This window comes from Blennius ocellaris, assembly GCF_963422515.1.
Source record: "Blennius ocellaris genome assembly, chromosome: 18".
Classification (NCBI taxonomy): domain Eukaryota; kingdom Metazoa; phylum Chordata; class Actinopteri; order Blenniiformes; family Blenniidae; genus Blennius; species Blennius ocellaris.
Window position 1 is genome coordinate 7,936,905 of NC_137667.1, and position 24,188 is coordinate 7,961,092.

Consider the following 24,188-nt stretch of genomic DNA (forward strand, 5'->3'; position numbering starts at 1 on the left):
CTGCAGAGGCAGAGCAGGTGCACTGCAAATGAGATCATGTTTAACTGAAATGGGCAGTATTATTCATTTTTATTTTGTTTTACTTGAAATGTCTAATTGGTGTGGGCGCTAAATTAGCCACCTGCATCCATTTCCCCTCTCTTTTCATTTTTTCATTTTGTTGACCTTCTTCCTAAAGCAGCTTACTGCACACACTCGAAACTTTTATTTCCAGCTACGTTTAATTTACAGCCCGTGTTTCCAATGTAAACAGGAACACAATGTTCCGACGAAATCTATCATTATTGTTTGAGGTTTTTTAAGCACTAAGCATGATTGAATCATGCAAGTTTACATCGAGAAACATTTTTTTGACATCGTTTTGTTAATAAACATGATTTTCAAAACATGAAACAGCAACAAATGTGACTGAAAAACTGAGAAAAAAAATATTTAAAAAAACCCCCAGCCTGAACTGACAAAACATACAAAACCTTAACATGACTGAAGATGGTAAAACATTTGAAATGGTTAAAATAGCTCAAAACTGCGAAACAGCTTAAAGAGCATTAAACTGCTAAGAGAACCTAATAAGGTAAAACTATTAAAATTGCATAAATTACTCAAAGTGGTTAAAAAGGGGAAAACTGATCGAATTTTTCCCCAAAAAAGTATTCTGAAAATTCAGCCGAAATAAGTAAAATATCTACAATGGCATGAATTGCAAAAAAATGACTTAATAAGGCAAATGTTGTTAAAATTGATATATTTGTTAAATATGTAAAATCTGTAATGAAGTATTACCCATTGTTATGATTGTGATACTTCATAAATTCAACATGAGCTACAGTTTCAGTAAATATGACTTTAAGAGCAGTGTTGAGGTGTGTTTTTGATAAATAGAACTCGTTTCCCAATAGGACAGTTGTAGGTTTGATTCCCATCTCTGTCTGTCTGCATGCCGAAGTGTCCTTGGGCAAGACACGGAACCCCAAACTGCCTGGGTGAATGCAGAATGAGTGTTTGTAGTAATCGGAGAGGCCGATGGCACAGATTGGCAGCCTCGCTTCTGTCTGTCTGTCCCATGGGCAGCTCTGGCTGCCGACGTAGTTTACCTTCGTCGAGTATGGAGTGAATGAATAATGAAATTTAAAGTGCTTTGAGCCTCTGAGAAAAAAAGTGCTATATAAAACCCATGCATTATTATTATTATTATTATAAGAAATGTTAGGATGGTGTTTTCAGTAAATATAGCTTCATAAGAAGCATCAGCCCGGTGTTTTTGGTAAATAGAACTTAATGAGAAGCATTGGTCTGGTGTTTTGGTAAATATAACTTGATAAGACGTTTTGGCCTGCCGTTTTGTTTAATATAACTTAATGAGAAGCATTAGTCTGGTGTTTTGGTTAATATAGTCTGATAAGAAGCATCGGCCTGGTGTATTTAGTGAATATAACTTGATAGGACGTTTTGGCCTGGCATTTTGTTTAATATAACTTCATAAGAAGCGTTGGCTTGGTGTTTTGGCAAATATAACTTGGTAAAAAGTGTTGGCCTGGTGTTTTGTTAAATATAACTTAATGAGAAGCATTGGTCTGATGTTTCGGTAACTATACTATAGTCTATAGTGTGATAAGAAGCGTTGGCTGGGTGTTTCGTTTAATATAACTTGAAAAGAAGTCTTGACCTGGTATTTTGATGGACACTGGTTATTTTTCAGGGGACATTTTCGGGGACTGACAGGGTCCACAGCTGCAGGCTCTCGGAGCCGCTGTGGCCACATTAAAAACTGCATCGCCTTTTTAGTGACAACTGTAGCTCAATGGGCCGGCGGCCCCCCTCGCGCGCCATCCCGGGATTTGTAGTTCTTTTGGAAGGAGCACGCCGCCGCGCGGTCGGAGCCGCGCGCCGCATTAGGACTACAACTCCCTCCGTGCCCCTCGGAGGTGTTAGTTGTCAATATGGCTGTTGTCAGACAGACAAAGCGGAGAGGCAAATAATTCGCCTCTGATTAGAAATCCTTGGGAAAAGGGTCGGACGGGGCACTGTTATCACACCGCTGTGTCGCGGCTGCAGCCATACCACACAAGCGGCTCTCTGCTCCGGTTCCGAAGTTAGATGGTGAAGCGGACGATCTGAAGCGAGGTGAGCGGTGTACTTTAACCCAGAAAAGTGATGTTATTAATATGAAACGGCGGCGAACGTCAGCGAGAATCGGCGTTGGCACGGCTAGCATGTTATGCTAATCACTTCCCAGACGCTCTCCTGAAGTTGCTAGCCGTCCTCGGCGGTGCAGAAGCGGATGTTTTCAGTGCGATTTGACAGGCGGAACAAGGCTGGTTGGGGGGGAAATGACAGAAAGGGGGCTTTTGGCGTCGGCGGGCTGCGTGGTGTTTAAAAGGCACGGGCAGATTGTCCGCCTGCCACAGAAAACATTCGCGAACGTTAGCTTTTGGGTTAAAAAAAAAAAAAAAAAAAAAAAAGGGCGTGAAAGCTGGCATCAGACAGCAGCTCGCCTGCAGCAGGGCACATCTGAGCTCTCACTGCGGGCCAGAGTCAGCAAAACAAAAACACATGGTGGGAGAGGACACACCACCAACCCTGACCACTTTTTTTTTTTTTTTTTTTTTTTTTTTTTTAAACCACCTGGATCATTAAGAAAGTGCAGTGTTTAAAGACACGACAAATCCCAAATTCCAGCTTTTAATATTTTGTGTTTAAAAAAGAAAAGAAAAGTGACTGACATCCAGGCTGCTGGGGAATGTGGACGCATGCATGAAGCTTGTGTTTTTTTTTTTTTCACCGTGACCAGATCAGATCACGGTCAATCCTTGAGCCGCTGATCTCTCATGGCTGCAGGTGACAATCCTTTTTTTTTTTTTTTTTACAGTAACCTGTGTTACAGTTGTCCTTTCGTCCCCCTCCATCTCTCTGGGATGTGATGCATTCTGCAGCCTGAACGGTGCCCGGCAATGATTTACAGTTTCGCCTCATGAATTCGTAAGGATGACTTTCAGAGGACTGGTTAATGTTCACCAGTGTGCCCCGGCCGGTCCTGCCTCAGAAGTAATGCATTTCAGCGCTGACCCAAAGTGACTCCCCTCACACACCTCCTGCTGAAAGCCCCCTGCCTCGGTCATGTTAGTTTCTTTGATTAGAGATGATATGAAAACCCCGCATGTGCTCTGAAGCACCCCCCCCCCCCCCTCCCTCCTTTTTTCTTTTCTCTGTCTCCTTGTTCTCTGCATACTTTAACACAGATGTAGAGAAATGCCAGTGACCCCTTTTAAACCATTTATCATATCAGCAGAGGTCGGGCCGGCACGGAAAATGGAGAAGAAAAAAAAAGAGGGGGAGAGAGAGAGAGAGAGAGACAGAGAGAGGGGAAAAAAAAGAAAAACAATCTGCCGCAGTCTGATTCCAGTTGCATTGATTTTGAGCGCTGCAAATTGCTTATGAAAAACATACGGCGTGGGTGGTGCGCAGAGCGGCGGGGACGTATTGTAGCTCCTAAAGAACGACAGTCAGAACGTTAAGATAGCATCAGCTGTCAAGGTGACTCTGGCACTGTGCGCGTGTTGCCTGCTGCTTCCCAAAAATAGCAGATTTTCTTGTGCCCAGCCCCTCCCCTGCCTTCTTTTTCTTTCACACTTCTGTCTCTCGCTCTTGTCTTCCTTTTCCCTATTTGCTGCCTTTTTGTTTTCTTCCTCGCCTTCCTCTCCCCCCCCCCCCCCCAACACTTTCTCCCTCTTAACTCTCTGATTCCTTTTCTCTTCCTCCCCCTCGGCAACCACGTTCCTTTTTTCATTCTTTACTACTTAATTCCCTCATTTCTCCCGCCGTCTCTTCCATCTACCTTACTCATGCTTGACTTTCCTCCATCTCTTTAACCCACCACACTTTCTTCAGGCTTCCTGAACTTCTTTGTCTGCTCTCTCCTTCGGGCAGCAGGATGTCTGAGTTCAGCGAGGAGCCGCGCTTCACCATCGAGCAGATAGATCTGCTGCAGCGGCTGCGGCGCACCGGCATGACCAAGCAGGAGATCCTGCACGCGCTGGAAACGCTGGACCGGCTGGACCGGGAGCACGGCGACAAGTTCGGCCGCCGCACCTCCTCCTCCTCCTCTTACGGAGTAGGCGGGGTCAACAGCTGTACCAACAACTCTGCCTCCAACGCCGCCGCCGCCACCACCACCACGTCATTCATCAATAACAACACTGCCTCGGCAACGACCACCTCTTCCGCCGCCTCCTGCAACGGCAGCGGCGGCGAGGGCGGCGCCGGCGACCCCTCCGCCGCCGCCGCCGCCTCGCCCTCTTCCAAGATCTCCACATCCACGCAGACGCAGTTCAACAGTAGCAGCGGCGCGGTGGGCGGCGGTCTCTCTCCGAGCAACAGCTACGACACCTCCCCTCCGCCGGGGCCGCCGCCGCCCTCCGCCATCCTGCCGTCGCCCGTGTCGCTGGTGGCGCTGTCGCAGAACGGCCGCGACAGCCTCGCCGCAACCCCCAACGGGAAGCTGTCTCCCCCGCGGTACCCGGTCAACAGCGCGGCGGCGGTGCGGGCGTTCGGGTTCGAGGCCACGGAGGAAGACCTGGACATCGACGATAAAGTGGAGGAGCTGATGAGGTCAGTCGTCACTCATGTGAAGAAACTCTTTACATGGCAAACTTTTTATTTTATTTTTTCCTTCCCAGCGTTTTTAAACTTATAACCTTGAGAAATGATTGTGATGTTTCATCAAGGTTCTCCCATTTGTTAGCCATAAGATAGACAAATGGTGGGCGTGTGCTAATATTGTCCCGCATTCCAATAATTATTTGCAAATTTCTCGTTGGAGTAAGAAGGGAACTCTGCGATTGACATGATTGACGGCTTGAACGTCAGAAGTCAGACACAAAAATCAAAAAAATGATCATCAAAGATAATGAAGTGTCTCGCTGATGGGGACAACTGACACATTTAGGGCAGTAGTGTTATTTCAAATAAATCTCAATACACAAATGCATTAAAATGAGCCACGTTTGTCTTCGTTGCAAATAGTTTGACTTTGTTTTTAGTTAAACATCCTTGATTTTTTATTTTTTTTTGTGTGTGTGTGTGTGTGTGTGTCTGTCCTGTGGCAACCAGATATGAAGTAATGTTTCACTAATGAAGTGGAATCTAATCGGTTTCATCACAAAGCTTTACCTGCTGTGTGGCTCCATTGTCTGATTTCCAGCCTGATGTACAGTAGCTTCGGTGAATAATCAAGATATCGGTTCACGGAGCGGAACGCGAGCGCCGTCCTCCATTGATCTCAGACCTGAGTGCTTCCGGTGTGCTTTGAACCCAGTTTAAAATGGTTAAACTACGTCGAGGAAGCGCTGGTAAATTCATTCTGAAATCCATCAAGGTTAATGTTCGATCGACTCACACGTGCAGGCAAACCCGCCGCGGCCGCGATGTTCGTGTTGCAGCGCGACTGCGTTTCAGAAAAACCTTCACGTATCAAACGGCAAACTCTGGAAGCCGTTTACGACAGGCTCGCTGCGCTTCTGCGGCTTCACACACTCGCATCTACTGAGTGGTAAGACTCCCATCTGATTGGCTGAGAAATCGGCGTAACCCTATTGCACCCATTGATACCACAGTGGCGGGGAAGTATGCGATAAATTGTGCAGCTCTGGTGTCCTCCACTGGAGTGTGAACACGCAACGCCATGAAGGCGTTTTAGGTGCGTTAGCAGTTTTGGTGTAAGCCGGTGTAATCCGTCAGTCACCAGGTTGGAGTTTGGAGAGCGAGTGCTCGTAAAATTAAATAAATCTAGAAATACAGTTTATGTCAGGGGTATTTAAATAGCACCAACTGCAAATGCAACTGAAGCTCCATTGTGTGCAGCTGCTGCTGGAACGCGTCCATGTTTTTAGAAACGAGGCCTCGGAGTTCATCCCTGACCTTGGAACCAGACGGTTAAGGGACCAGCAGTCCCATCACAAAGTGACCAAGTAGAAGTATATTACTTTTTTTTTTCCATAAGCAGGTGAATATTTGTGCAAATCTTTTGTGGGTTTTTCAATTAAAAAAAAAAAAAAAATTCAACCTTGAAAGGAAGAATGTTTACATACTATATTCTTTTTTGAATGTGTGGTGATTTTATGAAGCTTCTTAGTTTCTATACTACGAGGGAAAGTATTCAAGATGTAAATGTTTTTTTGTGTGCATAAATGTTGCAATGCCTGTTTGATCTGCCAGTGTTGATCCAAGAGTCTGGTACAAAGAGTATTTTTTCCCCCAGTTTGCTACAAATGATTGTTTCCCCACATTTTGATAAAGTTCTATTTTACGTCATTGTTGCATGTAGTTTTAGACTTCTTTTACTTTGGTGGCAAAACAATGGACGTAGATCGATGTTGTGTCTTTCTGTTAGAATGACATTCTCCCGTGACATTTGAAACTATTTGATTGGACGAACCCACATATTTGATCAATAGTTATTGTTGGAAGCCAGAATTGACTCAAACAGTTGAAAGGTAAAGGTTGATTTCTTCAGCTTGTTTTGTTGACAGTCCAGTCCATTTCTTTTTTTCAGCCACTTAGCTGCAGGTTTCAGTGTTTATTCCAATGTGTGTTGCCATCGCCACTGCAAACACTTTGTAATAACAATAACAACAACAACAACAAAAGAATTTCTATTTAGTCCAAGTCCTTGTTGGGTGTGTTTGGGTCTTACAGGCAGTTTAAAGTGTATTGGCATATGTTGATCTCATGGTTCTTAAAGTCTCTGTGATGAAGCGGTAAGACGAGAGGCAAAATACATTGAGCTAAATTTCAGCTTTATGCAGGTGCATCGGCAGGAAAACGTAAAAAAACGCAACTTGCATTGTTTGTGTTTTTTATTGAAGTATGAGCTGCCATTGTGGAATTTGTTCCAGCACAGTAAACACAGATATGGAAACCTAAAGAATTTCCTGAAATGCCATAAACATAGTTTGTATTTAAAAAAAAAAAAAAGTCTCTGACTGTGTTTCAGTACACATGATTGATGCTTTTAGTTTGAAGTGTTTTCCTCTGGGAGATCATGTTCACGAACGTTACGAAAGGTCCCGGGGAGTGTCAAGGCTCTATATTTTGCGTCTAGTACGTTCGTACGTCTGTCGGATTACTCGCAGCTCGTGGTTCTGACAAACGCAGACGTGCCACCGGTGTTTGTGGCGGAAAACTTGAGCTTCGAATCAAAATTTTAACTGCTTGAAAAGTGACTTGAGGCGGCGGTGGTAAACGTCACGCAGTCAATACCAACGTTAGTGCGACCTCCTGCCGTCACCGTAGTGATTACCCATGACCACCTCCTTCTCTCTTTGACCTTCTTGGAATTTGGACGCATAGAAAATATGAAGGTCTCTTTTACGTCGTCTGAATTGTACGGAGAGCGTTGAGAGAGTCTCGCAAGATCACCAAAGTCAAAAAGGTCAAACGGTGCCAAGCAGTCATAATTTTAGTGGGGGTCATCGGGTCGTTCTATCCAAGCTCAGGTTTGCGGAGGTGAGTCTTTGCTCTGGTTTGTGAAGCCTTCACACGGCGTAAACGCCAACTAACCGGCTCGTGTTTTGAATCGCAGATGTTCAGTTCCGTCATCAAAGACGGGGCGCATAAAGAGAAAAGTGAGAAGGCTGGCAGAGACGTATTCACTTGCTCGGATTGCTGGCGAGGCTTTTTAAATTTTTTTATAGCATCAGACCACATGACACTTGTGATGAGTACGTTTGTCTTGTACACAATGTGCCACATGAAGATGTACGTCCTGTGATGGGAGCGTTAATAAAAATGAATTAAATAGAAAAAGAAAGAAAAAAAAGACGGGCATAGAGGCGTCCTTGTTGAGAGTACGATTAGAGTCTATAAAGACGGTTGCATAAATAGACAAGTGTTCTGTTGAAGGCGTTGAAAAAGCCTTCAGGGCGAAAGATGGCGTGTTTAAAGAAGGGGAAGGGTTAAAAAAAAAAAAAAAAAAAAGGCCTCGGGGGAGAAACATTGCATAAAATAAGACTCAAGAACATCCAGGGACAGGTTTGGGATCACGCGCTCGGGTTCATTACGCCGCCACTCTGAGGATCTGTCACACTCCTCACGTTAGCCACCGTCTTTTTTACCGCCGCCGCCTCCTCCCTCTGCCTCCCAGCTGCTCTTGTGCCAGCGGCGGCAGGAAGAATAGGCGTTTCGGGGCCCCGGGGGCTCAGCGTTCCCCGTTTGGCTCGTTTGGCACTGCCTCTGCGTCTAAATTACACGTCCTCTTTCGACAGGCCCCCGAGAGTTTAAGTAGCGTTCAAAAGCCCCCTTGTCCTCGCCGCCTGTAAAGGACTCTCCAGCGTCTCGCTCGGCGGGGCTGCGGGGGCGCGACACCAGCCTGCCGCTTGTCAACAATCCCACGGGCGCCTTTCCGATTTCTACCCCCCCACCCCCACCCCCCCACCTCCACTCACTTTCAAGTGCACATTTCCGTCTCGGCGGGGGTTCGGCCCTTTCCAGTTGGCACCCAACATTCCCCTCGTCACCCCTCCTCACTCGCCCTCCTCTCCGTCTTGTACAGCAGCCCGTGCTCCATCGATTCACCGGTGTCGATACAAGCAGCAGTTTTTTTTTTCTTTTTTTCTTTTTTCCTTTTTTTTAGCTCTAATTTTAGCCGTGCCGCAAGAGAGGCTGGCGTGGAGGATATTGATGCTGGATGTCAAAAGAGTCGTGACGCATTTTCATTTTGCAGAAATATGCCAACAGAGCACTCAGGACCTTTTTTGATGCCTCCTCCGTTTGACAGCGCGAGTCTCTCCCGCGCCGACTGATTCAAAGGGCTGCCGCCGCCGTCGTGCGGCCCGAACACCCAGAGCCGTTAAAAGTTGGGCATGTGGTGGCGGTGGTGGTGGTGGTGGCGGTGGTGGTGGGGGGAATAAAATCTACTTTCAGTACGGAGAAATGCACCAACCAGTTTACACATCTGCGAAATATTCACAAGCTGCACCAAGAAGGAATCAGGCCAAGACTGTCATAAGCTCGTTGGCATGCGTGTGTGTGTGTGTGTGTGTGTGTGTGTGTGTGTGTGTGTGTGTGTGTGTGTGTGTGTGTGTGTGTGTGTGTGTGTGTGTGTGTGTGTGTGTGTGTATATAGGGGAGGGGATTGGGCTCGCCGCCAGAAAGCAGGGTGGGTACATTGTGTGACTGCACATCCTCTGTTCCTGCAAGTCTGTGCATGTGGGTTTTTTTTTTTTCTTCTTTTCTTTCTTTCTTTCTTTCTTTCTTTCTTCTTCGCACAGCCGACGGCTGAGACAGTGGAAACACGCACATTAAATACATTTCGAAAATATAGATCATTGATTGTGGCTCGGCTCGCACAGTCGCCGCCTTTTGTGTTCGTCTGAAAGGCAGCGCTGATTGTGTGAAAGCAATCATGAAAAAAAAAAAGGAAAGTATAATGCAGTCAGAATGCAGACCAGACTAAAAAAAAAAAAAAAAAAAAAGCAGTGGTTTTATGGGTTTTTTCCTCTGCAGATTTGTTCATCTGGAACACAATAGCACTGAATAAATGCAACACAGCCACATATATAAGTTCACCCCCATCAGGCTGAGCCTTTCTGCAGGACTGTTTTTACCCACTTTGTGCATTGTTTGAATCTGTTAAACACGGTAGGATTCTTGTAAATATCAGAGGTTTAAAAGTCTAACTAGCCCATGGTTTTAGTTTAAACTTTGGTTCTCAAAAAAACTACAAAAAGGAACATTTTAGAAAAGATGTCTGGATTTAGCTTCATGACTGTTGCAACCTATTATCAAGAACATGATTACTTCTGTTGAATTGACTGCACATTAGGGGTGTGCAATGCACCGGATATGTTGTTATTACGATTTGCATATTGTAAATTATCTTTCAATGAACCGTGCACGTTTCATTGCTGCGGCAGTTTGATCGTCCGCATGCCGCCATTTCCGACTTCGTTCGACAAAGAAGTCAGTCCTTTAAGATTTGTTCTTTCGTCTGAGATTTACATGTGACAAGCTGCTGACTGACCCTCAGTTTGGTGCCATTATTGTCATGTAGCAGTCGGGTTGAACGGCCTTTTGTACGTAACGATTCATTTGAAACGCTATGATGTCGTGTTTGCAAATTCGCTTCGGAAAAGATTTGCATTCAAACTGCAAAGTTTTGACAACGATGGCAGAGACCAGTGTGTTTTATGAGCATTGCAGTCTGGAAGATGCTTTCAGTTACCGTAGTTTCCAGACTAATGAGCACACCCGAATATAAGCTTCGCCCACCAAATTTCAAAAAAAGTTTGAGTTACTTGACGCACCTGAACGCATCACCCACGTATCAGAGGCACGGAGGTTGTTAGCTTGCAGAAATCCATAAATTAGCAGCGTCATTGTTTAAGCTGCAGGGTTCAAAGCGTGTGAAAAAAAGTAGCGACTTGTAGTCCAGAAATTACGGTAGTCTCTTTTTCAGTGAGTTCCAAAGGAAACGGTAAAGAAACAGCCAAAACCTAACCGAAGTTCACCGTTTTCTTTAACTGTCAGGATCTCACGAAGTGGGAGAGCTGTTGGGCCACTAATGGGTACTCGTTTTGGTAATGAAACCACACACACACACACACACAGGCACACACAGGCGTGCAGAGAGCAATACGCTATAAACATGAACAAAAGTGAGTACACAGACATGTGTATGGACAGAAGGAGAAGTTGAATTGCCATTGCATTGACTCTCAACTAAAAAAAAACCACCAAGTCAAAGCAGAATAACTACAGGAAGTCATGACACTCCGAGCACCGTTGTCATCGACCCTTAAAACGTGACGAAAGTGTTCCGTTTTCACTTGAAAACCTTGTCGTCCAAACGGAGCCTTATACACCCCAATGGAAGTTCTACGTGTTACAATATAATTCCTATAAGAAAAGGGCATTTGGGGTGGCAGCCATGACAGTTTTGCAAAATCTTGCAAAAAGCTGCTGTTCTTTAAAAGTGACGCCCGTCCTTGAACTCGCTGCCGCGTGTATTTGCTTCCTGCTTTCTTCCTGCTGATGCTGTATTAAGTGGTGCGTCTGGGTTCTCTGTGCAGGAGGGACAGCAGTCTGGTGAAAGAGGAGATCAAAGCCTTCCTGGGGAACAGGAGGATCTCTCAGGCAGTGGTGGCACAAGTTACCGGTTCGTAGCACTCTTACTCTTTCTCTCTCTCTCTCACACACACACACACACATTGCTTTGCACCCGATGTGGCATTTTAACAGTTACATGCACGCTTGTTCTGATCACGCTGAAACTTTCAGTGATGCGAGTTGACCCGTGGTGGATCGACACCTTCTGATGTTTTCAGTCCGTCAGTTCAGTTGAGAGTTCCTCCCCTGACAAACTGCAACCATCAATTTTAAAGCTCGCGGCTTTTATTTCCCACCAAGGAAGAGTAGCATAAACCTAAAACCCATATGGGGAAGTGCTGAATGTCAAGAGACCCGAGGATCTGACAACGACGGGGCGATTTCATTTGGACCTAAGATTTCTGAATCAGCAACTGTATTAAAAGACATGGGATCAAATCTTCATTGCCCGCTAGTTTCTCTCATTTTAACCTGATGATAACTTAGATTTTTTATTCAGCTGATTGAATTAGTGATTCGAATTTAAACATAGATTTCAAGTGTGGCATTACAGTTCACTGCAGCGTTGCCAAACGCAAAAGAATTCAGGTTACATACATTTTTTTTTCTTTTATCTTTTAGGCAGTCGTCGTCGAATTACACTGTACCCTGGACTGTAGTGAATTATGTCTTGTGAGAAATGGACACAGTTAAATAATGTGCTTTAAAGTAGGGCGTGGTGATGACCCGCTTGCACAGTAACTTAAAGATGTGTACACACTCCATTAATATTTGACAAACAAACTGCAGAATCATCCCATTTTCTTGCCATGTCTCTGGTGAGTTTGTTTTCACGCCTCATGTCGGCTCTTTGGACCTCGTATTAATATTTAACCACGCCATATTCCACAACACGCGGAAGTTTACCTTCAGGTCGTTTACAGTATCCGACAGAATAAAAGCGGCCAATTGTGAAAGAACTTTTGGTTTCTGCTCATCCGTCCATCCTGCCATTAGTTTTTTTTTTTTCATACCCTTTGTCCAACTCGGGTTTGCTGGAACTGGTTCTTGCTTACAATGAAGGCAAACACACAATCACATTCTCGCATTTACAGCTACGGGCAGCTTAGATTAGATTAGATTAGATTTTGTATCTGTCACATAGTCATGCAAGTATGGCAGTGAAATGCAGCGACTGTCCAGCAGGCTCTATGAATATGAAAAATGTCAAAAGGAGTAGAATGCAAAAGTAAGAACACAACTAATGTAACTACTGTATATAAAGCACAAATGGGCAAAAGTCAACACTTCCCATTGAAAATCACACGGTGCAAAATGAAGCAGGCGTATGAAAGTCACAGATTAATCTCCAAAATCAAAGTTCTGCACCTTGAAAGTTGATTCTGTAGCTGAAAATGGCTGGAAAACCATGAATTCATGGTTTTTCCAACAATTTTAATTTGATTTAAAAAAAAAAAACAAAACTGGACAGAAAAGTGACAAAAAAAAAATCAAGTAACCAAAGAATGCGGCATAAAGTGATCAGAATGGATCATCAGAACAAGCAAACTCCACACAGACTTGAATCTCTGCGCTTCCATCGTGTCGTATTTGTTTTCGGTCTGTCATGCAGAAACTAAAAATGTCCAAAACATTTTTTCTCACCAAAGGAACAGAGTAATGGTGTGATCTTCACAAGGTCAAAATCGTTCCAATCTAAGCAGAAAAGGCTCACGCCAACCTTCACAGTGAGCAGATTAATAGATAAGCGGGAAAACAAAGGAGAACAAAGTTTTGGACGGGGGAGTAAATTCTGAGCGACGGGAGAGAGAAAAAAAGTGCTGGTGTTCTCCTCCGCCGCTGTAAAAAAGCCTTTTTCCCGGGGATCGTCTGCAGCTTGTAATTGGATGTGTGGCTGCTTTCCAGGCATCAGCCAGAGCAGGATCTCCCACTGGCTGCTTCAGCACGGCTCCGACCTGAGCGAGCAGAAGAAGAGAGCCTTCTACCGCTGGTACACGCTGGAGAAAACCACACCAGGTACAACCTCCTCTCTTGTTTTTTTTCACCATTCATTGTTGCGGAGTTCAGGCCAAGGCTCCGGGTTTCACATCGCGGGGGCCAAAACTGTGCAAACGCTTGGAGTATTTCGGATAAACGCGGCAATATTGTTCAGATCTTATGTTCTCTAAAGTGTTTTTACTATAAAATCATAAAATGTCATTAGAATTATCCTAGAATGTGGAAATAAACGGGAGGGAATCTGATATTTGACCGATCATCGCCACTTAGTGTGAAAGTTTGGGTTGAAATCTTTGATTGAGGCTTCATTATGCAGACATTGTGAGACGACATGAAGATGCATGGATGGGGTTAGGAGATGGAGAAAGCTGGGAGTTTGTTTCTCATCGCAACAGGAAGGCTTCAGGAAAAGGGAGCACAGTAGGGGAACGCTGCGCCGCCTGCAGTTTCCTTTTGCACTCTTAATGAGACGAGTTGGAGTCGTCAGCATCTTGCGGTGTATGAGGAGCAGAGGCCTCGCTTTCTCACTCCGTCTCCTGATTACACGGACCCGCAAGTCTTTCTATGACAGAATTCGTGGTTTTAATTACAAACGAAATGAGATATTTTGGTCGTATGACTTCCGCATTGACATCAGAAGGCTTCAAGGTCACATTGAGCTATTTTTAACTGTGATTTCCATTCAGAAGGAAACACTGCGAGTGTGTCAACGCTCGCATACCGTTTAGGTCAAAATGTGACGTTTGACGGGAGTAAAAATAGCTTAAAAGTGACTCAGAATTCTTTAAGTAGGTAGGTGAATTTGACCAATATCCACTGAGATGCTCTAAAACTACTAGTATCGATCTAACTAATCTATAATGATCAAAATAGAATGACAGCTCGTTCTTTTTACCAAAAATCCTCAATTTCTTAATGTCAGCTAGGAGCTCTTCGCCTGTTAAAATGGATTTGTGCCACTTTGAAGTTCTTCATTATGAACAGTAGAATCAAGACGAGGAACAGAAAAGCTGTGAACATTGAAATCAAAAACCAGTGCTGAAGCTGCTCAGTAGCTTACGAACAATTTTTTCCTCTATTGAAGAGTTGATGGAGCAACACAGTAATGTAATTGGCATATTTTAAACTCAGACTAAGGTAAACTTCCACCTTCTTGAGGTGAAATAAAAATCTATCGAACTAGAAAGATTTTTCAAATGACAGTTTAAGCATAAAAACTCATGAAATCATGTTTACGTTGACTGTGCATTACAATTGATAGAAAATTGGGATATACACAATTAATTGACAAAAACAGTGGTGTGATGGTAAAAAAACAAACCTTAAAAACACAGTCTAGTCACAACTGCTGTTCAACAGGAGTATAAGACAGTAATAAAAGTACTATAAATCAAAGCCATGTGGTTAATCACTGTGTTGGTTGAAATATTGTGTAACATCGTTCTGGGTGATGTGTAGTTTCACGCTTGAGTTCTTCAAGTGGTCGGATATTTGTTTTCACGCCATATATTCTGCTAATCAGTCATATTCTCAAGGGCACTTCTTGAAAAGTAGGTTGTTTTTTTTTCCCCGGGAAAATGATTTACATTTACTGACCTTGAATGTTTGGCGTGTTTAAACTATTCTTTGGACAATATTCACGACAGTTTTGACTTTTTGTACTCGTCATTAAAAATCTATGGGTATTTCTGCAGGCTGCTTTTATATTTTAGAAATAAAAACATGAAATTAAAGTCGTATCTCGAAAATATTGTGTGGAAGTTATGAAATGTAATGACCAAGTGTGTGAGGGAAGAAAATGAAAGCAACATTTGTAAATCACAAATATTTAGTTTGACTGGTATAAACTTCTGATTAGTTGTTCTGGTCAAGTTGATAAAATCCTGGGAGGAGCTTGCTGATTTATAGTAGGCTTTGCCACTGTTGGATAATACGTAACCTCAAGATAGAGGAATGTGTCTCAATTTAAAAGTTTACCACCAAGAAGAAAATGGAATAATGTGTAGTTGTAAGGTTAAAAGGTTGTTTTTTATTCACTGGCTCTAAATGTGATATTTTGTCGAAGTTCAGTGAGACGTCGCTTCCTTCAGATGAGATGCTGTTGGCAGGTTCACAGCTGCGGCCTTCAATAAAATCAGATAGTGTTTGAATTGCTGTTATCGTTGGATGGGGAAATTGATTGCACAAAAACGTGCATGCGCTACTTTTCCTTTCCCCCTAAAATTAGACTCAGACTTCGTTTACTATATATCACAATGAACACATGAAGACTTTATTATTGAGCATTTCTTTGGACTTCAAGAAAGACTCCTAGCTCCACAAGCCATTCAGAGAAAATTCCTTCAGTGCACCGTCAGCGGTCAACAGCAGGAACAGCAGGCCTCCTTCAGATCCAGACTGTGCACGTGGACGTGCGCACCATTTCAACCTATAGCCGGGCAGCAGACATCCCACGCCTCGTCCTCTGCGGCATGTTCCTCAGTGGAGCCCTGCCAACACCGTCAGCACTACAAACTGCTCCATACTATTTATGGCCGGACCCAGCCCAGCCCCAACACACACACACACACACACACACACACACACACACACACACACACACACACACACACACACACACACACACACACACACACACACACACACACACACCCCTCCATCACTGCTGCAGAGAAAGCTGATGCCCGCCACGCAAAAGTATAAATTTGAACTGAATGTGCGGTTGATTTGGGAGCCGGTGGGGTTGACGGAAGGAGTTCGGGTCATTATTCGGGCGCCACCATCAGTGGAAAGGTCGAGGAGACGGCTGGGATGTGAAAGTTCCTACCTGAAGGAACCGAACAAGTCCAGAGGTGTGTGTGACAATTCAGTGGCTGCCAATCGATGGAGGAGGATGGACGGTAGTCCAGAGTCGGCTGCAACCAGCTGGTCATTGGTGACTTTAAATGAAAACTGTTTCCGTACCATAATGACTGGAGCTGTTCGTAAAGGTTGTTGGAGAGTTGAGTGACCAGCTGGTGGCGGATCCAAACGTATTTTTTGAGTGAAGACTCTCATAAGTGAGGTGCAGTTGTCCGGTGAGGAAACAAATGGGGAGAAAAAGACTGGAGGTTCCAGGGTGTTGGTGACAAGTGAGAATATCCTGGAGTGATTTTTTTACTGAACAATACTGTGATTTAACTGTAGATAGAGTCCTTGCAGAGAAGAATGTGGTTATTGTGCGTTTCTTTATGAACACTGAGACCGGTTTTCTTGTAAAGTCTCTCCAGCTGGCGTCCTTTGACCTTGAGCAGCCGCTGAGATGATATTGTAAAATTGTATTCTGTAAAATCACAGTACTTGGCGAGACTAGTGTGAGGGTGCAGAATATATATATCACAAATGTATTGTTTACGTTTAAGACCGACAGAACGGCCAGCAACTACAAATTCCAGTCAGATGGATCGTATCACGCGCCGAATCGTGGCCGGGGATCAGCCGGAGCTGCTTCCACACAGTTCTCACCGATCCTGCAGAGCCACAAACACACCTGGCGGCTGCGTTACCGCCTCCCCGTGGGGTTTTATTTATTTATTTATTTATTTATTTACATTTTTGAATGCATCCCCAGCTGAAATCTAACCCGTCCCCGTCCAGGTGCCACCCTCAACATGCGGCCCGCCCCGTTGCCCCTGGAGGACATGGAGTGGAGGCAGACCCCGCCCCCGCTCACCACGGCCCCCGGCACCTTCCGCCTGCGCCGGGGAAGCCGCTTCACCTGGAGGAAAGAGTGCCTGGCCGTGATGGAGAGGTGAGCGCCCCTCCGTATATCTCCCTGCCGCACGCAGAGCCAACGGCAGCGCCGCTTTGTTGACACCGTCCTTGTGCGGACGAATTAATTTAATCGCCGCTGCTATTTATAGCTACTTCAACGACAACCAGTATCCAGACGAGGCCAAACGGGAGGAGATCGCCAACGCCTGCAATGCCGTCATTCAGAAACCAGGTAAGACTCTATGTTCTTACATAGATGCTGTATTATCTGGGCTATAAGTCACAAAACTGCTTTTTTTTTTTTCTTTTTTCTAATTTGCAGGGAAGAAGCTGTCGGACCTAGAGAGAGTCACCTCCCTCAAAGTTTATAACTGGTTTGCCAATCGTCGCAAAGAGATCAAGAGGCGGGCCAACATTGGTAATGTGGATGATCGGTGGCTCTTCACCATCATTACCCTCTTTTTCTTTTTTCTTTTTTTAATATCAGAGATGTCCTTGAGCAGATTAATGACAACTCTCATGAAATGTAAGCACCTCTCCATCAGCTGGAATCAACCAGCTCAGTAGAGAAGAGGATTGAGGTTTTCTTGTCTTGTGGCTTGAAGCTGGTTCATGTTTCGCTTCTCATTCCTGCACAAAACCAGTCTCACTGTGGACGATGAGAAAAACAGATGTTTTGTCCAGGGTGGCAAAATTTCATTCATCTTTCAGAAAACGTTTTCTTTGCCTCGTCTTTTTCAAACATTTATTCCCAACTTGCAGCATGATTTTGATATTTTATAGCTTTCCCTCCATTGTGTTCAATTATCTTCAATTATACACTTAAATTGAAGCATTCTTTTTTTTTTCTAACAATTTCTCTCTGAAAGTTATGGAAACATCCATGTAGCTACTGTTTCATAAATCTGAATATGAACTAAAATTATGTATTAATTATAATAAATCCTTTGTACTTTAGTTTCTGTTCTTTGTCTTTTAGGCTTCATTAACGTCATGAAGTTTACCCACGACGTTTAGTCTCCAATGTTTTATCAGTTTGTTCAGTCATTTCAACTTATCTTTAAATAGATAGTTTTCACTTTGATTTTATTATTAGATTCCTGCAAAGTTAGTTTTTTTCACGTGTCTGATAAAAACGTTTGTCTCTGTGACTTTTCTTTTAAACACTTGAGGCGATGAAGGATCTGGGATGTATTTATAGTTGAAAACCATAATTCAGGCCTTTGCTTACCTCTGCTCAGTATGTTATAAGATATTCTCGTGGATTCATGGTAACTTTTAACAATCTGCTCTTCCTCCAAGAAGCCACAATCCTGGAGAGTCACGGCATCGACGTGCAGAGTCCGGGCGGACACTCCAACAGCGACGACATCGACGGGAACGACTTCGCAGAGCAGGTACGGACCCTCACACCACGATCACTGATCGACATGGTAGTTTCCATACCCGGCCATTAATCAGTGCTGTTGTTTTTGTAATACGACCCCGCATGCAGAGGCCAATCCAGTATAAATATCCATTCTCTTTTAAACTTTCTTTATTCATCCAATTGTTCCACTTGGTATTTGCTGTGTGTGAGAAGTGAATCTCCACATATGTGGATGATGTTGTGGTAAATGTTAACCATTGTGCCTTTTATTGGAGAAGCGCGAACATTTATTGGTTATTTTATTTATTGGCGTGTTTAGAAAGAACTCAGACTCACAGACTGAGAGCTACCTCAGCTGTCAGCAGTCTGCATTGATGCATCCTAAATCGTCCATTCCAACAAACAAGTTGACGGAGCTAATTATTTTGTGTGTGAGGGTGAAGCTGTGTTTGTGTGGCGTTGAACCGAAGAGTGTTTCTCCTCCCGAATGCATCCGTTTCTAAATTTAGAAAGGACATACAGTTCTTTACTTTGTCAGGGATCATTGCTTAATCAACAAATGTTTCTTTTCTTCCTCCAGTAGCCAATAGAAACAGAGGGAAATTGTATGGCTGTGAGTTGCTGGCTGCTTTTTAGTTGCAGATGATGATATCTGATTTCAATGAAACAGCCCGCGGGCCTCCTGTCGCGGTGGATGGAATAAAGACGGGGGTCAAAATGAAATGTTTCAACAAACTAACGCAGTGTTTCTGTTCAAACCGCCTCCAGGCCTGTGACCTGCCTTATTTTGACAAGAGACCCCTCAGCCGACCGTTTGGCCTTTACAGACTGGAGCCCACCTCACCCACACAGGTACACTGAATAAATTCACTCTGAAGGTTCCTGTTTACACATGTAATCTGTTTCCACTGGTTAACACTGGCTGTATAAACTTAATAGCCTATTATTGTTCTCTTAAATGAATTTCAACTGTGTTGGACAACAGTTATTTTTGTTTATAGTTACAGCCATTGTAAAGCTGCAGATCAGCTATACTCTATACAGCTACACTACAAACAAAAGGAAAACGGTTGGAAACCAGTCACAATTTCTCAAAATGCATAGTTGAGTGCCTTCAATATTTTGTCATTGACGTGCATTATATTCCCAAAAGTATTTGCTCACTTGCCTTGGCATGCAGATGAACTTGAGTGACATCCAATTCTTAAACCAGAGGATTTAATATGACGGCTTCATGGTGCAACACAACGGTAGAAGAAATGTTCTGAGTGTTAAAACCTGAACAGTCAGTCATCATTTCTCGCAATCGATTTTGTTGATTTGTTGACTGTTGCTAGCCACCAGAGGGCGATCAATATGTTCTGGATTAATAGGAGTCTGAGGCAAATTTGAAGAGAAATGAAACCTTTCAAAGGACTGAGGGATCTGAACAAGCGGTCGTAGAGTTCAATGGGAAACTGGTGGTGGACTCCTGTGCCACTCTTAGTGTTTCTTCTTCCCGCAGGACGACAGTGCGGCGCACAGCGAGCACCAGGACCCCATCTCTCTGGCTGTGGAGATGGCTGCTGTCAACCACACCATCCTGGCCCTGTCCCGGACCGGCGGCGTCCCCAACGACATCAAGACGGAGTCCCTGGAGGACGAATGAGGCGCGTCGGAGGGAGGGTGCCAGAGTGGAGAGCGAGGGCACAAAAGAAAAAAGACCAACATGAAGCTACTTAGTAAACCAGCCTTTAGTGGGTTGGTTCCCTCCTCGTTGCCCCTCCTCCAGCGTCGTCCATGTAATCAGTAAATACCCCCGTTACCCTCCTCAGTGTGGACTCACAGCAGGTGAAACAAGTGGCTGTGATCTGAACAGTGGGATCTTTGTACACTCACAGGATACCTCCTCCCTCTCCTCCCCCGACCCCCTGGTGGTCCGAGCCGCTCCTCAGTCTATCTCACCTCAACGTCAACCTCAGAAAAATAATGTGTACTGTATATATATAATGGATATATATGGTTCCTATGGTTCTCTGTCACACTCAGCTCATGGTGTCCATCCACCTCCTGACCTTCCTCAAAGTCGCCTCGTCATTGTGCAATTCATCAGGAGAGGGAGACATCGCCCCCCGTCCCCCCGGGGACAGAGCCATGTCCCAATGGGAACAGTCCCTTGGGGAACAGAGCTACGCCTCTCTTAGGGAACAGTTCCTTTGGACACAAGCTATGTCCCCTTGGGGGAACAGTATTGTTGGGGAAATGGTTCCCCTAGAGAACCGTCCCCTTGGGGATCAGTCTTCTTAAGGGAACAGTCCTCTGAGGGGAACAGTCCTCTGAGGGGAACAGTCCTCTTAGGGGTACAGTCCTCTTGGGGAACACAGCTACGTCCCTTGGGAACGATCCCCATTGGGAACAGAGCCATGTCCCCTCCTCCCCTGACAGACCGAACTGCTACCATCTTCTCCACGGTCTTCGATCCTCACCAGATGGCTTTTTGTTCTTCTTTTTTTTTTTTTTTGTTCTTCTTACAGTCGAGCTGCTATTTTGGATAAAAACCGAACCTCCCTCGAAAGTCTCTGCTGAAAGGAAAGTAGCCTTAATTTCAGCCGTTTCTTTTCTTTTCCGCAGTTTACGCAGGCTCTCCGGACAACATGCACCTCAGAGAAGTTACTCCGTGCACAACGAAAACCTCACCCTCCCGCCAGAATGAAGGTTTCTATCCAACTTCAGCAGCGGTTTGAGTTCCTTCACTTTGCTCTTCCTCCTCGTTTCAGCCTCACGCCATCATCTGGCCTTTGTCTTTATGTCCCCAGTGATACTATTAAAGTACTCGAGGCTAAGAGGATCAATTTAGGGTCAATATGCTAGCTAACATTGTTAGCTAACTTTGTAAGCTAATCTATTAAGGGGAAACTTTGCTTTTTTTAAATGTCGTCCATGCCAAAGGAACAGATGCTAAGCTAAGACTTATCTGAAAACTGAGTAATCCAAAGCGATTTCTACTCACTCCTTTGGCGTACCGAAGTCTTTGCTCACGTTCAGTGAAGCGACTCGAGCCTATGGCCGCTCGATACTGCAGCAGGCCTGTGTCAGTACAGCTAGGTATTAGCAAGCCAGACATATAAAGTAATACCCCGAAGCTATTTACTACTTCTGTGACGCTGCCTCTTTATATTAGTCTAAGTAATGTGCTTTTTGTAATATCAGAGATATGAAATCAGACTAAATCCACACTGGAAATAGTTATAAAAAAAAAAAAAACGATATCAAAAGCTTTCGAGGCATTTTTTTTTTTTTTTTTTAAACGAAATGACTGTATTAGCCTCAAAGGTAAACTCAACACCTGGAATGGAATCTGGGACTTGAAGTCGCTTTAAGTGGTGATATTAGAAATTATCTTTGTGTTTGTGCTCTGAACAAATCACCTCCTAAATCATTTCTGGACCCGTCTTGGCAGGAAAATTTAAACCAGAGTATTTGCATTTATTGAGTAAATCGTAATGTTTGAACGAGAACTGAAATTTGAATACATTTTGAGTTTTATGGGAAAACAACCACTTTTTTGCCAATGGGAGAGCTTTTATGTCTGTACGCTAAATATGAAGCCAGAGTTAAGAACTTTCATTAGCGTAGTATTGTCATCAAATAATATCGAAATGACTGTAGTACATTTCTTCAATAGATATCCTGAAGTGTTTTTAATAGTTTTCCCACAAGAGTGAGTGAAAACTCCTAAAAGCGCTCTTAAATATGCTCAATATCAAGCTAACATTAGCCTAGCATATTTATTTAGAAAATTAGATATGTGGAAATAGCATCTCAAGTTCACTTATGACCTTTAGCTTTACATTAAGTAAATACTAATTTATACTGTTAGCTGAGGTTCTTATGTAAATCAAATGTCTATAACAAGGTTTGCTTTGTCAAATATTTAAGAAATCTTAAAATGTATAAAGTTTAGCCATGAGGCCGCGAGTCTCACTTTCATGGTCTATAGCTCATAGGTGCTAGCGTTAGCTTAGCACTAGCAACTTATAACTCAGATTAAATGAACTCAACGACAAACAATAGGCAAAACAATTGATTAAACCCAGACGTTAACTTGAGTCTAAGTTGGAACTGTACTTCGTCTTTTAGCGTCATATTTAGCGTACAGGCTTGAGAGCGCTAACGATCGTCATGCAAACAAAGTGAACGAGCACATTTCCCCCACCAAACTCGGCGCATTCCTTTAAAAGGAATTCCTTGCCTTTGTGATTGTTTTGGAGAGCTGGGAAAGTATTTCACGCAGCGGGATCGAACTGTGGCCCGCGACCTCGCTCTGCCCCCCGCTCCAACACTCAAAGTGTTTCCATCCCGCGGCCGCCGCGTCGTCGTTACCTCCCAGTCCGAGTTTTAGTCTAGTGAAGCTAATTTTACTGTGTGAAGCTGCGATCCAGCGATCCGCTCTGGGACCTGTCTCCAAAAGAAGGGTTGAAAGATAAACACAATATGTATTTATACTCATTTTTTATGGTAATGTACAAAAAAAAAAAAAAAAGAATGACATATGTTTTAAAATGAAACATGCTTTATTGTTAAATTAATCTTTTGTTTTTCTCCTGATTTTTCTTTTCTTTTTAATAATTTCCACCTTTTTTTTCCTTTAGTATCATGCTTTATTTGGCTGAACAGCAGTCTCCCTCCTCCCCGTGTGTGAGCTAATTTAAGAAAGAAACAATGATGCACCTTATGAAAATTAAGAATCTGTGTTGGTGAAGCTTGAAAACTGAAACCCCCACCCAAAAAAAAAATCTTCCACTGAGATTGTGGCAATTTCCCCTTGATCATATTTCTAGGTATTGTGGGGTGAAGCACAGCTGTTTAAATCGACGTACGTGGAAGTCTTTTAGTAGAGGAACGTCACGCCAAACTCCAGAGTGAAACTCGACCGTTTAACATGTGAAGAAGTCGTTTTCACATTAAAAGTCAAAAGTTGTTTTTTATTTCTACAAACTTAGCTATCTGAAATGGAATAAAATATAAACTTTTTGTGCTTTGTTCAGACAATCCAAATGTTTCTGATGAAACTATCAAGCCACTGGTCAGTTTTAACAGGGGGGAACAAAATAACAACTTATGATGCACTGAAATTTTGAAAAGATGTCAATGAAATAAATCAACTTCAACGTTTCTAAAATTTTACCTTGATACTTTTGGCCCTTGGTCAATAAATGGAAAAAAAACAAACCTCTGGAAACTTAATCGATATGGTAAAATCCTTCAAGTCCTCCTGATAATCGTAAATAAATCGATAAAAGGAAATTGGTTCATTAGATAAATATACCATAAACTTCCCAAGTAATTATAACAACTGTGTTGAATGCAAACGTTTTACGCTGATGATGTTACATCGTTTGTGCCTTGAGCGTCTTAACAACTTAACATCTCTCGCCGCTAATTTCTGTGACGTCTTAATTTAGGCCCGGGTTTCTCTTTGGAGTTGAACGTGACGTTTTGGTGGTTTCGGGGAAAGAAGAGTGCGTTCAGAGATTTCACTCTCTCTCTCACTTCCAGACACTTTGAAACTGCCTTCCAGTGTTTTAACGTTCATGAGGCGGAAGAACGAACCCTCAGGTGCTCTTTACTTGTCAAACCTGACGCAGAACCCCCTCCCCCCCGTTACCCCCCCACCCAGTGAAACCCCATTCACCTCATCCCAATATATCTCAGATAAAGAGGACTGAATGCTGTCGTATCAATCGCAAATCTAGTTCTGTTCAAAATTTACTGTATTGCCCATTTCAGAATTTAGTGCCTTTTTTGGACAGTAGACTGTTCTGTAATTAAGATGTAGTATATATACATTTTTTTGTACAGTTTCTTTGTTCATTTTTTTAACTTGTGTTTATTTTAGTATGATATATATAAAATGTACAAGAGAATAAAGCTATATCGATGACACCCCTCTCTCTCTCTCTCTCTCTGGGTCATGTTTAACATTT

At 43.6% G+C, this 24,188-nt stretch overlaps 1 protein-coding gene across 3 annotated transcripts; it reads left to right on the forward strand.

Moving 5' to 3' along the window:
• The first annotated feature begins 2,011 nt into the window (after positions 1-2,011).
• Positions 2,012-24,099, forward strand: LOC308143171 (homeobox-containing protein 1-like). Of its 3 annotated transcripts, none has more exons than XM_080513908.1 (10): positions 2,012-2,124; positions 3,928-4,608; positions 11,066-11,151; positions 13,008-13,118; positions 16,737-16,890; positions 17,003-17,085; positions 17,176-17,271; positions 18,156-18,250; positions 18,991-19,074; positions 19,727-24,099. In XM_080513908.1, the coding sequence occupies exons 2-10, from the start codon at positions 3,932-3,934 to the stop codon at positions 19,868-19,870; spliced, it is 1,530 nt and encodes a 509-aa protein (XP_080370034.1). In that variant the 5' UTR covers positions 2,012-2,124; positions 3,928-3,931; the 3' UTR covers positions 19,871-24,099. The 3 variants fall into 3 exon arrangements, with proteins under 3 accessions (XP_080370034.1, XP_080370032.1, XP_080370033.1); XM_080513906.1 differs by lacking the exon at positions 2,012-2,124 and adding an exon at positions 2,874-2,979 and having other exon boundaries at positions 3,931-4,608; XM_080513907.1 differs by lacking the exon at positions 2,012-2,124 and adding an exon at positions 2,874-2,979 and having other exon boundaries at positions 3,931-4,608; positions 18,159-18,250.
• The last annotated feature ends 89 nt before the right edge of the window (positions 24,100-24,188 follow it).